Source organism: Leucoraja erinacea, chromosome 25 (genome assembly GCF_028641065.1).
Source record: "Leucoraja erinacea ecotype New England chromosome 25, Leri_hhj_1, whole genome shotgun sequence".
Lineage (NCBI taxonomy): Eukaryota > Metazoa > Chordata > Chondrichthyes > Rajiformes > Rajidae > Leucoraja > Leucoraja erinaceus.
Window position 1 is genome coordinate 31,843,065 of NC_073401.1, and position 14,932 is coordinate 31,857,996.

Below are 14,932 nucleotides of genomic sequence, written 5' to 3' on the forward strand. Positions count from 1 at the left end.
ACATCATTTATTAAATTGTAATGCTAAACAAGAGTAGTCTGTGAATATTGCTTTAAAGGTTACTCGTCTGTAGTTGAACAGCTGCCATCGTATGTGTGTGTATTTGTCCTGCTTTGGGAAGTAAGTGATAACGCAATCAAACTATGCTTGCAAAGCCAGATGGAAAGCCCAAAGCATGCTTTGTTCCATTGAGAATATATTCTGGCAATCTAATTGTCCCGTACAAATGTATGTAAATGTCTACAGCCACTGATGTAAATGAAAACAGTTTGAATTGCAAACTTGGATCAACCCGAAACCTGATTTATTTTTGTGATGTTTTATACCCCAAGAGTTCCGAATTTGAATGCTTTAGCTTCAGCTAAATGTAAAATGCTTGCAGGTCAGCACTTATCTAATAACAGAGTGAGAAGTGAAAGTATGTTTGCTGATGATATATTTATGGATAACATGATACATTCAATAAGTTGTGTTTTGATCGACTGATCTTGTCCTCTTGATGCCAGCAACTCAAGCGTTGAAGGTTTTGTACTTTCAGTTTCAGGAATAGCAGCCATTTGACCGTGCTCACATAAGCAATTGAATCCATGTTTCATTGGACTGGTATTCTTATTCAGCTAATGCAGAATCGACAGGCAAAATCTTGTTCCCTGAGGCTCTGATCAACCTGCTCAACTGTTGAGGAGGCTTTAGTTCTTGTAAAAAAGAACGCAGAGGCATGTTTTGTTGGATTAATGCCAAATACACAGCTAGTCACGTCAAGAGTGTTTTATTGTCATATGTCCTGGATGGGACAATGAAATTCTTACTTGCAGCACCACAGAATATGTGAATATGTAAACATAGTACATAACAGTGGAAGGGAAATAAAAGAAGAAAAAGTTCAATAAGTAACAAGTATAGTGCAATAATAATAGTATTTTGCAGTTCAGAGCTTATTAATTGGTGTGTTTAATAGCCTGATGGCTGTAGGGAAGAAGGTATCACTTAAGGCAGCCACAAAATGCTGGAGTAACTCAGCGGGACAGGCAGCAACTGTGGAGAGAAGGAATGGGTGACGTTTCTGGCCTCGATCCTTCTTCAGACTGATGTCGGGGGTGGGGGCGGAACTGAGATAGAATGTAGTCAGAGACAGTGGGACTAGTGGGAGAACTGGGAAGAGGGAGGGGATGGAGAGAGAAAGCAAGAGCTATCTGAAGTTAGAGAAGACAATGTTCATACATCACTTAAGGCATCTCCATTTGGAAGCCAGTGACTGCAGGCTCGAATGCTCTCCCATGGTTTATGGTCCGGCTGCTCTTTTAATTTACTTATGCCTTCCGTGCAGTAGAACATAAATTGCAGTTTTTACCAGCTTTGCGTGAACATACTCAACCCTATTGTGTTGTCGAATTATGGAGGAGCTGCATTAGTTTTCTGCAGCAAATTAGATTTTTATGCACTCAAATGATTATACTGATTGATCTGTGATGTTTACAAATTGAAAAATGAAATTTTCGAGACTAATTGTTTGAAAACATCAGCGTCCATTTAAGTTATTGAGCTGTAACCATTTCTCCCGTTGAACACAATTTATATTGTGAATTGGTACTAAGTGGTGCAGAAAGTAAAGATGGATATGGCAATCATTAATGATTTATTTTGCTGTAATATTCCTATATTCAATTTTAGAGAAGTTGCAAAAAAGATTTACCTGAATGCTTCCGAGGAAGGGTGATATTTGGCTGAAAGATTAAATTGGAAAAGCTGACGTTATTCTGTTTGGAACAGAAGGATGGGTGGACCTATCCATGTTCTCCACAGATGCTGCCTGACCTGCTGAGTTACTCCAGCACTCTGTGAAACGTCACCTATCCATGTTCTCCACAGATGCTGCATGCCCCGCTGAGTTACTCCAGCACTCTGTGAAACGTCACCTATCCATGTTCTCCACAGATGCTGCCTGACCTGCTGAGTTACTCCAGCCCTATGTGAAACGTCACCTATCCATGTTCTCCACAGATGCTGCCTGACCCGCTGAGTTACTCCAGCACTCTGTGAAACGTCACCTATCCATGTTCTCCACAGATGCTGCCTGACCCGCTGAGTTACTCCAGCACTCTGTGAAACGTCACCTATCCATGCTCTCCACAGATGCTGCCTGACCCGCTGAGTTACTCCAGCACTCTGTCATTTTTATGAAACGGCTCAACTGTGACATTAAGGTTGAGTGGACATTTGATAGGGGTATGCAAACTCATGACTACTTTACATAAGATAAATAGACTTACAGACACGTTAAGGATTAGTGTTTACAGAGGTGAAGCTTGGCACATGCGTACAAAGGAGATTTAAAGTGAAGAATGTTTCACTCATTGATCCGATGTGATTGATGACATGTAAGGATGATGAAAACATTTAAACAAGTTGCTCAAAAAGAGTTGGTCAGCTACTTGGGGGGGGGGACTGTTGAGACAGATTTGGGGAATAGAATATGGGACTGGTCTACGAGAAACCAGACCAGACCAGACAGGCTGAATATCAGCTCCCTGTGGATCATTGATAAGCTTTAATTCGTTTGGAAATGTATGTTCAATGGGTTTCTACAGATTTCAAGGTAATTGTCTATCGTCTGTACATTGCACCAGCAGGGATGAAAGAAAGCAGCCAATTTTGTATCTTGACCTCGAGAAATTGCTTTCACATTCATGCACTTAATGAGATAGGAGAATGCGAGTGCACAACAACTATTTATCAAACGTTTCTTGTTGTGTGTGGTGCATTAATTTATAATTAAAATAAATCTGTTGCTATTGAAAATGTGAAGTATTCCAAACACTGAATGGTAGACCTGTTCTGGTCACCACACTATAGAAAGAATGGGAATAAACTAGGGAGGGTACAGAAAAGATTTGCAAGGCTGTCCTCGAGGATTGTTATTAGCAGAGACTAGTTGGCTGGAACTGTTTCCCCTGGGGTGAAGGCGACTGAGGTTGACAAAATGATGAGGGATGTGGGTGGTGGTCATGATCCCAAGGATGAGGAGCGTTAACATGAGGAGCGTTTGATGGCTTTGAGCCTGTACTCGCTGGTGTTTAGAAGAATTGTGGGGAGGGGGGGAAGGGGCATCATTGAGTCTTACAGAACAATGAGGGCTGAGGGAGAGTGGGTGTGGAGAGGATGTTTCCAGTAGTAGGAGACTCCTGGACTGGAAGGGACAGCCTCAGAATACAAGTTTGTGCCTTTAGAATTGTGATGAGGAGGAATTTCTTTAGCCAGAGGGTGATGTAGCTGTGGAATTCATAGCCACAGACGGCTGTGGAGGCCAAGTCAATATGTATTTTTAAAGCAAAGATTGACAGGGTCCTTATTAATAAGAGCAACAAAGGTTACGGGGAGACGGTATGAGAATGGGTCTGTGAGCGAAAAATAGATCAGCCCGTGTACGTTTGGAATAAGGACCCAACAAAAGTACAGGCATAGCTGGGGCCTATGTGAGTGCCCATGTCTACACGAGGGGCATGTTTTTCACACGTCAAGTGGTTTATTGTCATATGTCCCAGATAGGACAATGAAATTCTCACTTGCTGCAGCACAACAGAATATGTAAACATAGTACATAACGGGAGAGAAAATGTCAGTGTGTGTGTATATACACATGCACACATACTCAATAAATAAACAAATATAGTGCAATAATATTCATTGTTTGTTGTAGTTCAGAGCTTATTTGTTGTCGTGTTTAATAGCCTGATGGCTGCAGGGTAGAAGCTGTTCCTGAACCTGGACGTTACAGTTTTCAGGCTCATTTACCTTCTTCCCGATGGCAATGGTGAAAATGAGTGTGTGGCCAGGATGGGGTGGATCTTTGATGATGTTGGCTGCCTTTTTGAGGCAGCGACTACGATAGATCCCTTCGATCAAAGGGTATATGGAGCCAACTGCCAGAAGAAGTATATTTGCATACAATTACAGCATTAAAAGACATTTGGGCAGGGAAGGTTTAGAAGGACATGATGTAAATGGCAGCGAATGGGATTAACTCAGATAGGCATCATTGTCAGCATGAATGAGTTGGGCCGAAGGACCAGTTTCTATGCTGTATATCTCTATGAATCAATGAATAGCTACGATTTATTTCATGCCTCTTATACAGCAATGTGCTGCAAGCCACTATCAAATAACAAAAGTGTCCTGATCTAATCTGGATTTCTCCTTGGTTGTAATTAATATTTATAGTTTTAGAAAATGCTGCTTGCTCGTAAACCCTATGTTTGTAACCTCTCTATAATTGGTAACAAGCCACTGCCTTGAACCTCTGCTACTTGAGTTCCTCTCTTGCCTGTGGGTGGGATCTTCCAGGCTTTTGACTCGGCCGTCTGAAGGAACAGTGATTTGTTTCCAAGTCAGAATAAGCTGAAGCCTGGAGCCAACTATGTGTGTTGGAATCCAACACGCCCATTTCCCAGGGGAGGGGAATGAAGAACTAGAGGGCGCAGATGATGGATGACAGATCTACAAGGAACCTGAGGGGCAAATATTTCCACACAGTGGGTGGTGGATGTATGGAACGAGCTGCTGGGGGAGGTAGCTGTGGCAGGTAGAATAACAACCTTTAAAAGTCATTTGGACAGGTAGACAACAGGTGCAGGAGTAGGCCATTTGGCCCTTCAAGCCAGCACCGCCATTCAATATGATCATGGCTGATCATCCACAATCAGTACCCCGTTCCTGCCTTCTCCCCATATCTCTTGACTCTGCTATCTTTAAGAGCCCTATCTAGCTCTCACTTGAAAGCATCCAGAGAATTGGCCTCCACTGCCTTCTGAGGCAGAGAATTCTACAGATTCACAACTCTCTGGGTAAAAAAGCTTTTCCTCATCTCCGTTCTAAATGGCCTACCCCTTATTCTTAAACTGTGGCCCCTGGTTCTGGACTCCTGCAACATCGGGAACACGTTTCCTGCCTCTAGCGTCCAATCCCTTAATAATTTTATATGTTACATGGATAGGAAAGATTTATGGGCTAAATGCTGGCAAATGGGAGTACCTTAGATGGGACATCTTGGGCCAGCGTGGACCATCTGGGCTGAAGGGCCAGTTTGACTCCATGATCATTGGGCAGCCAGTCCAGCAAATGTTGTTCTGGAGGAAGACATCTTTAGCGAATAGATTAATGAGATTAAATTGGTTTATTCCTCATTAATTCTCTCATCACTTGTCTCGGGATCATTCAGGCATCTTTCTCCATCTCTTCCTAGCCAGCTCAGTCAATTGTGTATTGCCACAATTTAATAGGAATTAAATTATCCCATCCAAAGTATCTTTAGTGACAGTGCTGCTCTACTGCTTCTGATTATTGCTTAACATGGGGAGCATTGCATCATGTACTGAGGGAGAACAATAGGTGATCATCAGGGGAAGGTTCCTTATCTGTGTTTGACCTGAACCCAAGGGCTCTGATATTAATGATGAAGACTTCCTTCTCTGTAAATATAATTATGCCAGCACTTCCGGTGGATCTGCTCTCCTAATGTTCCCAATCGTTGTAGTTGGTGAATGGGCCATAGTATCTTTATAACTACTATTGATACATCATTGTTTGATTACTTGATGGGACATCTTTTCAAATTCAGACATCAGTATCACAGCATTCATGTGGAGTGCTTTGTCTATCATTAGGGCTTGGCAACATTTTGGGCAAGATTGAATCCATTGCCTAAATCAATGCTGGGTAATCTGTTTCATTTCATTCTTGCTGTGTTGCATCAATATTGTTTTCATAGATCTGACTTGCTTGGTCATTTTGGATGCCAGTTGAGAGTCCAGCATGATAGTGTTTGCAGTCCCTCAGCCTGAGCTGGGCACAACATTGGACGTTCCAATCCGATCCGGGGACAAAATCAATAAAAGGAATATGTGAGACAACTGGACAATTTTGCCCAATGTCATTTTACTGTAGATCCTTGAATATTTAGTTTCTGGAACAGCTCTTGACAAAGCTCGGTCTTAAGTGGACACTTAACGTAGTGGTGAGGCACACTTGTGAGATGACCATGGGCTGAGTGCCGGAAAATGGAGATGGATGCCCAATGACAGGCATCAGATGGGTAGGCTGAAAGGCTGTTTCTCTGAAAAGGGTCCCGACCTGAAATATGAAAAAAAACCTCTCACCTGTAACCAGGCTTTATCCTGCCCCTTGTCTCTTCCAGCTTTCCTCTTCCCCTACCCGTTAAATGATCTGAAGACCAGAAATGTCTCCTATCCATATTCTCCACAGATACTGCCTGATCCACTGAGTTACTCCAGCACTTTGTATGTTTTTTGTAAACCAGCATCTGCAGTTCCTTATTTCTCCTGTTTCCCCACTATATGTGTAACACACGGGGGTTGGAAGGTTGACATTATTTATTTTAACTAGTTTGCACTGACCAAGAACCTGAGCAGTCTCATCAAATATGGATCTTCAAACTTGCAGATAAACAATATTCTCCATCACAGCATTGGAGATTGGTTTAAACCAGTGGTTCCCAACGTGGGGCGTACGCCCCACAGGGGGGCAATTTGATTTTTAAGGGGGGCAATTTCCACCTAATGTTTTTTTCTTTTTTTTTTTACAATTTTTTAGTAATTTCTTGCTCAGAACTTTAACTGTCTTTTGTTTATTTCATTTTTCTATTTCATGGATGCCGTGTTCTTTTGAAGCTTGTTTAAACCAAGGTATTGGCGTTTTAAGCTTCTTCAGCTGAAACGGAGTTCACTTTTTAAATGATAAGAATTATATATCACCACATTCTTTTCATGGAAACGGAGTTCACTTTTTTTTGAAGCTTGTTTATTATCAATGTATTGGCGTTTAGTTCAAAGCTTTTCAGCATGTGAAACGGAGTTCACTTTGCTTTTAAGCTGATAAGCTGAAACGGAGTTCACTTTTAAATGATAAGAATTATATATCACCACATGGGTGGGGGGGGGGCATCAGGATTTTAGAGGTGATTAGGTGGGGCATTGCCAAAAAAAGGTTGGGAACCACTGGTTTAAACCAAGCTCCCTGAAGTAATGGGGTATATTTCACAATGTTGTCTACTGGATAAGCTAACAAACATCCAGAATGAGTATTTTGTTTGTAGGTTTAAGGCTTGTGGAGACTGCTACTGGAGGACTACCCAATTGTCTTGCTGAGGGTTGTGTAGATTCTACCAAATTCCTCACTGTGACTAACTTGTTATTGCCTCATCTTCTCATTCATTCATCAGTTTCATGGCATTAATCCATCATGTTTTTTCCCCTGTAAACCAGCGCTTGCAGTTCCTTGTGTCTACTCAAACTAATACTTGCCAATTGCAATTTTATGTAGAAATAGAAATTAGAAATTAGGTGCAGGAGTAGGCCATTCGGCCCTTCGAGCCTGCACCGCCATTCAATATGATCATGGCTGATCATCCAACTCAGTATCCCCGTACCTGCCTTCGCTCCCTACCCTCTCATCCCCTTAGCCACAAGGGCCACCTCTACATCCCTCTTAAATATAGCCAATGGACTGGGCTCAACTACCCTCTGTGGCAGAGAGTTCCAGAGATTCACCATTGTGTGAAAAAAGTTTTTCTCATCTCGGTTTTAAAGGATTTCCCCCTTATCCTTAAGCTGTGACCCCTTGTCCTGGACTTCCCCAACATCGGGAACAATCTTCCTGCATCTAGCCTGTCCAACCCCTTAAGAATTTTGTAAGTTTCTATAAGATCCCCTCTCAATCTCCTAAATTCTAGAGAGTATAAACCAAGTCTATCCAGTCTTTCTTCATAAGACAGTCCTGACATCCCAGAAATCAGTCTGGTAAACCTTCTCAACACTCCCTCAATGGCAATAATGTCCTTCCTCAGATTTGGAGACCAAAACTGTACGCAATACTCCAGGTGTGGTCTCACCAAGACGATGTACAACTGCAGTAGAACCTCCCTGCTCCTATACTCAAATCCTTTTGCTATGAATGCTCACATACCATTCGCTTTCTTCACTGCCTGCTGCACCTGCATGCCTACTTTCAATGACTGGTGTACCATGACACCCAGGTCTCGCTGCATCTCCCCTTTTTCTAATCGGCCACCATTTAGATAATAGTCTGCTTTCCTGTTTTTGCCACCAAAATGGATAACCTCACATTTATCCACATTATACTGCATCTGCCACACATTTGCCCACTCACCCAGCCTATGTAGAAATCTGTTCTCTGGCAATAAGCCTGTTAATCAAATGATTACTAAAATGTTAGTAGTCTGTCTGTAATGAAATGCAAATGTACATAACTAGTTTAAGATACATATATTTGGCATGTAAAATTATGTTGATTAAGCTGCTGGCATACATAAATATTTGCTTTAAATTTAATTATAGTCCTATTATGTGGCAAAGAAGTTAAACTATACTAATATTTTGAACCTATAGCCAGCAATGCCAGTTCTTCTATTCAAAGTGGAGCCATGTATGCAAACTATGCTCAAGTGTTATATCAATATGTATTCTAATGAAGCCTAATGAATTCTTGGCTTCCTGCTAAATGTTCGAGTCGTCTACCTTTGTATGAGTGTGTGTAACATAATTAGTGTTTTGTGTTGCTCTCTGCAGCCAAGCAGAGGCTGGAGGACAGGCTGGCAGCAGCTGCACGGGAGAAGCTTGCACAGGCTTCAAAAGAATGCAAAGAAAGGCAACTGCAGGCAGAACGCAAGAAGAGAGCTGCCCTTTTCCTGCAGACCCTAAAAACTCCCATGCCTTGTGGAGAACTGGAAACTACAGTCACTGACGATACCTCCCACAACATGCAGGTCGGTGAAGATCAGAAAATACTACATGTATACAGAAAGAATTATTTTCAAGGGAAAAATTCCCACTTCATTGAAGCCTGTTGGTCCATCTCTCTAAAATGTTCTCAAGTCTTGGACCTGACTTGGCTTTTATGTCTTCACTAATGCAAACCAATAACGTGAGGTTTTCAACCTGTTCTCCATGAAATGCCTAAAACTATTATTGAATCATTGATAATTTTCTTAGTACAGGACTAGCTTTTGACTGCACAAGAATATTAATGACATAATATTTATAGTGTTACATAGGAATTCATAAGCACATGATGAGAACATAATATTTAGCCCAAGAAGCTTGTCATTCCAAAGGGCAGCTTGTCTCAACTGCATTTAATTTATGCGGGAGTATGTACACAGAAGTATTCTTGTCCCTAAAGTAATTAACCAGCACTCCAGGGCAATCTTCGATCTCCACATCACACTCCTCAACTGAAATTCTCTGCCTTTGGTTTTTCTCCAGTGATGCCCCTTTTCACGAAGAACAATCGCAGCCTAGAAAACAATTTCCACCTCTCAAAACTGATTCATTTTAAACTGGCGTTCCATGCATAATTTGATACTGTTTGACACCTTTTGCACAAGAATGTGATTTCCAAGATGTATGTGTTATTATCCTTGCAACCAGAAAAAAATGCATTAACTGGAAAAACTACCAGAGATGCTTGAAATCGGAAATAAAACTAGAGAAATAATAGATTCTGTGAGTATATCAGGACAATGCTTTTAGTTTTAGAGATACAGCACGGAAACAGGCCCTTCGGCCCACCGGGTCCGCGCCGACCAGCGATCCCCGCATATTAACACTATCCTACACACACTAGGGACAATTTTTACATTTACCAAGCCAATTAAGCTACAAACCTGCACGTATTTGGAGTGTGGGAGGAAACCAAAGATCTCGGAGATAACCCACGCAGGTCACGGGGAGAACGTGCAAACTCCGTACAGACAGCACCCGTAGTGGGGATGGAACCCGGGTCACCGGTGTTGCTAGTGCTGTAAAGCAGCAACTCTACTGCTGCGCCACCGTGCTGCCCCAATGCTGTGGGAAGAGAAATGGTGTTAAGGTTTTGGTTTGCTGTGCTTGCATCAAAACTGGGGATAGAATTACAGCTGAAATACACTTCAAAATGCCGAGACAGATAGGGATAAAATGAGAATATAGAACAGTACAGCTTCTGTGCAGATCAAGACAAGATCAACTAATCTCATCTGCTTTGCTCAGTTTAGCTGGGAAGTCTCTGCTTTTATTATATGTAATTCTACCTGAAGAATGTTTAATGTTTGACCCCTTCACAGCCTAGACTCAACATGAATGCATCCACCATCTTCACCATTTATCCTGTTGAAATTATAGCATGGTATAACTAATCCTCAGACCTGAATGTCTTGCCTCAATTATTCAGGAGATTGCTACCTTGTCTTCTCGGAAAAGACTGAGTTCTTAACTACAGTAAAACAGCTAATTTTGGACTCTTGTGGGTGGCTTCAAATAAAAGTGGGATCTTAAAAATGGAATTGATGGCACTATCAGTTAGTGACGTTGTTTTACTGCACAGCTTGGATAATAAGCTTGTGCTATCAAACTGAATGTGGAAGCTGTCCCAGAAACGTTACTGGGAGCCACCTGACTGACTGCTCCTCTCACGACAACACCTACAAGAGACCCAGGTTAGAACCTGACTACAGGTGCTGTCCTTATTCTGTGTATGATAGTGTGGTGTCAGAAGGAACCGCAGATGCTGGTTTAAAACGAAGATAGACCCAAAATGCTGGAGTAACTCAGCGGGACAGGCAGCATCCCTGGAGAAAAGGAATGTGTGATGTTTCTGGTTGAAGCCCTTCTTCAGACTGATAGTGTTAGTGTGCAGGGATCGCTTGTCAGTGGGCCAAAGGGCCTGTTTCCGTGCTGTATATCTAAACTAAACAAAAACTTAAAAGTTTGCACTCACGCTGCAGCTTTCTTGCAGAAAAGCATCCAGAGCCGTGCCCATGAAAACTAAATACCAAACCAAAAACTGCGAGATTGATGAATTACCAGAAACGTGGAGGATTTTTGTTGAGTAATGAGCAGTTCACACACACATAATCGCAGGTCTTAAATAATTTAGTACTTGGAAGAAAACTATCAACTGCTTCAATGGCACAGTAATATTTTTTTAAACTTCCGATCTTTGATTGTTCACGGAACATTGAAAAGTACAGAAGAGGAACAGGCCCATCAGCCCACATTGTCTGAGCTCAGCACGGTGCCAAAGGCTTTGGGTATAAAGTGAAATTCAGCCTGCTTCGGCATTAAATAGAAAGATTATACACACAAACTAATCTTCTCTTTTTCCATGTGATCCACATCCTTCCATTCCCCCTCTATCCTGGTGTCTATCTAAAAGCCTCTTAAATGCCACTATCGTATCTGTCTCCTAGTGTGACTTTTTTTTGCCAGAGATGGAACATTCACACTAAAAATGTTAACCCTGCTGATTAGCTTAGTGTGTGGACAAAAATGCTGGAGAAACTCAGCGGGTGAGGCAGCATCTATGGAGCGAAGGAATAGGTGACGTTTCGGGTCGAGGCCCCGAAGGAATAGGTGGCGTTTCGGGTCGAGACCCGGAAGGGTCTCGACCGAAACGTCACCTATTCCTTCGCTCCATAGATGCTGCCTCACCCGCTGAGTTTCTCCAGCATTTTTGTCATCAGTCTGAAGAAGGGTCTCGACCCGAAAAGTCACCTATTCCTTCGCTCCATAGATGCCACCTCACCCGCTGAGTTTCTCCAGCATTTTTGTCTACCTTTGATTTTTTTTTTCCACCATCTGCAGTTCTTTCTTAAAGCTTAGTGTGTGATTCTGTTTCCCGTCTTTCAGTATTCCTTCCTTTCATCGGCAGTTAGCACATTTGCATTTTTGCAGCAAACTTCCACAACAGATTTAGCATGTGGTCTGGAGAAGACAGGTTCTCATTATTTTAGAAACGAGCAGAGGACTGAATAGACCCTTTATTTTGCCTCAGACTGTGGTGCATTATTTAGCAGTTTTCTCCTCTTTAGAACTCTGTTCAAAAATCTGTTCAACCATTAAACCACCTCCCGCTTGACGGCCACTATTCTATTGTCTTTTTCCTATTGCTTTTTTCCTCCCACTGTTCTTTGCTTGTTTCTCCCCATTAGACTTTAAAAAAAATTATATGGCCTTTCCATTCAATGACGGAACAGGCCGAATTTCATTTGATACCCAAAACCTTTGGTTCCCTTTGTCCAAAATATCTTCACATCTTTGCATAAATTTACTTTTCAAAATAACTTTTAGCTCTTTCCTTGGCAGATAAAATTGTGCTTAACAATTCCTGTTTTACTTGCTATCTATGGCTTTAACTAATGAATGAATGTATGAATAAGTTTATGAATGAATAAGTTTATTGGCCAAGTATTCACATACAAGGAATTTGCCTTGGTGCTCCGCCCACAAGTGACCAGGTTTCATCGTTAGTCATAAAATCATATAGCTCCGAAGCAGACCCTTCAACAAAACTTGTCATGCCGACTAAGTTACACGAGATAGTGCCATTTGCTTGTGTTTGGTCCTTATCTCACTAAACCATTCCTAACCATACACTGTCCAACCAATGCATTAAACATTGCATTTATAGAAACATAGGTGCAGGAATAGACCATTCGGCCCTTCGAGCCAGCAACGTCATTCAATGTGATCATGGCTGATCATCTAAAATCATTACCCCGTTCCTGCTTTTTCCCCATATCCCTTGATTCCTTTAAACCTAAGAGCTAAATCTAACTCTTGAAAACATCCAGTGAATTGGCCTCCACTGCCTTCTGTGGCAGAGAATTCCACAGATTCACAACTGAATCTGAAGAGGTTTTTCCTCATCTCAGTCCTAAATGGCCTATCCCATATTCTTAAACTGTGACCCCTGGTTCTGGACTCCCCCAACAACGGGAACATTTTTCCTCCATCTAGCCTGTCCAATCCTTTAAGAACTTTATATGTTTCTATAAGATCCCCTCGCATCCTTCTAAATTCAAGTGAATTTCAAATATTCCAAATTCCAAGTGTTGTCTTTTGCCAGGTTCTCCGACGGCCCATTCCATATACCCACCATCCTCTGTGGATGAAGTTGCTCCTCTGGTTCCCTCTCATCTTAAACCTACGCCCTCCAGTTTTAGTTCTCCCTACCATGGGAGAAAGACTGTGACTGATTCCCATTATTTACAAAAAAACCTTAACAGATGCTTTGCATGAAAGCGCAGAATATTTTCCATAATTGTTGATATTGAAGGATTTGTGGTAAATTGCATCAAAGACTCGGCAGAGAGACGTACAGATGCCCATCGACCTTGTTATTTCTCGTAGAGCAGCTCCAGAGTTTAGGGTTGGGGAGAACTTACAAAGTCCGTACAGATAGTCAGGATTAGTGCTGTAAGCGCTGTAAGGCCTACCTTACCACTGCACCACCATGCAGGTGGGTAATCAAAGGTGATAAGCTGTTGAATTCTAATTAGCCTGCCTATATCCCTGTCAATTTGTAAAGTCTGGTTCACAGATATGTTCCATTGGACATAGTGCATTATGTCTTTGCCTACACTGGACACAAATTGCTGGAGTAACTCAGCGGGTGAGGCAGCATCTATGGAGAGAAGGAATGGGAGACCCTTCTTCAGACCGATGCGTAGTCTTTGCCTACGCTCTTCTCCTTGCCTCTGGTTTATTTACCGTTACATTGCCTCCTGGGGCCAGCAGGGATCATGCCCTGGGCGTTTTGACTTGTTCATCTATAAAACAAGCAGGCGCGTTGTATTAGTTAAGCAAAGCCCGTGACTGCTTTGGTTCCCTTGTGTTAATGAAAATGAGTTGATGCCATGGTTAATGGGTTGTACACTTAACAGAACTGAAGTCATCAACCTTCCATTTGGGACCCATTATCATGAAAGTAAATGGATCAAAGCTATACTCTCATTGCCTAACAATGTCTTATGTTGATTAATACTATAGATACCAATAAAAGCACACTGTGAGATAATTGACTTTGAAATAATATGTGAATTATATTAGTGATCATCACTTATAGGCTGGCACATTGCAAGCGAGTGTGTATGTCCCTGATGCTAAATGCCCATAGTTTAACTGATGAAGCTTGAGGCTGAACATTGACAGCTGTTGGAAGGTATTTAGTGGAGATGAGGCGTGGATGCATGACCACTCAGGGTTCAGTGCCTAACATTGGGCCAGATTGGACTGCAACCCCGAGAGGCAACTACAGCATAAACTCTTCACCCCTGACTTAAAGACTCGCATTTCCAAAATGTCTTTTCATAAATACAAATGTCCCAGAGCGCTTGAGAGCTGAGAGCTGATGGAAGCCAGTGCAACAGGCATTTTATGATAATAGAAACATAGAAAATAGGTGCAGGAGTAGAGGCCATTCGGCCCTTCGAGCCTGCACCGCCATTCAATATGATCATGGCTGATCATCCAGCTCAGTATCCTGTACCTGCCTTCTCTCCATACCCCCTGATCCCTTTAGCCACAAGGGCCACATCTAACTCCCTTTTAAGTATAGCCAATGAACTGGCCTCAACTACCTTCTGTGGCAGAGAATTCCAGAGATTCACCGCTCTCTGTGTGAAAAATGTTTTCCTCATCTCGGTCCTAAAAGATTTCCCCCTTATCCTTAAACTGGGACCCCTTGTTCTGGACTTCCCCAACATCGGGAACAATCTTCCTGCATCTAGCCTGTCCAACCCCTTAAGAATTTTGTAAGTTTCTATAAGATCCCCCCTCAATCTTCTAAATTCTAGCGAGTACAAACCGAGTCTATCCAGTCTTTCTTCATATGAAAGTCCTGCCATCCCAGGAATCAGTCTGGTGGACCTTCTCTGTACTCCCTGGTGATGGGAGAATATTCTGTTGACTTTGGAGGAAGGCTAAATATTAGATGGCATGCCAATGAAAGATTATGTTTGTTCCTCCTCGGAAGAATAAGCAGCGGCACAAACACGTTTGCGAGCGATGGTATTAGCAGCATACCCTTCAGGTTGCCTTTCTGCACAAAGAGGCAAGCGCCGGAAGGGCCAACAAGCATT

General features: G+C 42.2%; 1 protein-coding gene across 5 annotated transcripts in view; it reads left to right on the forward strand.

Moving 5' to 3' along the window:
• Positions 1-14,932, forward strand: part of sfswap (splicing factor SWAP) — a 103,850-nt gene that overhangs the window by 61,713 nt on the left and 27,205 nt on the right. For all 5 annotated transcript variants that reach the window (XR_008725483.1, XM_055655502.1, XM_055655504.1 and 2 more), the window contains exon 13: positions 8,601-8,797. Coding sequence is in view for 4 of the 5 variants with exons in the window: in XM_055655502.1 (XP_055511477.1) it covers positions 8,601-8,797 (197 nt within the window). In the remaining variant the exon portion in view is untranslated. The remainder of the gene's footprint in view (positions 1-8,600; positions 8,798-14,932) is intronic.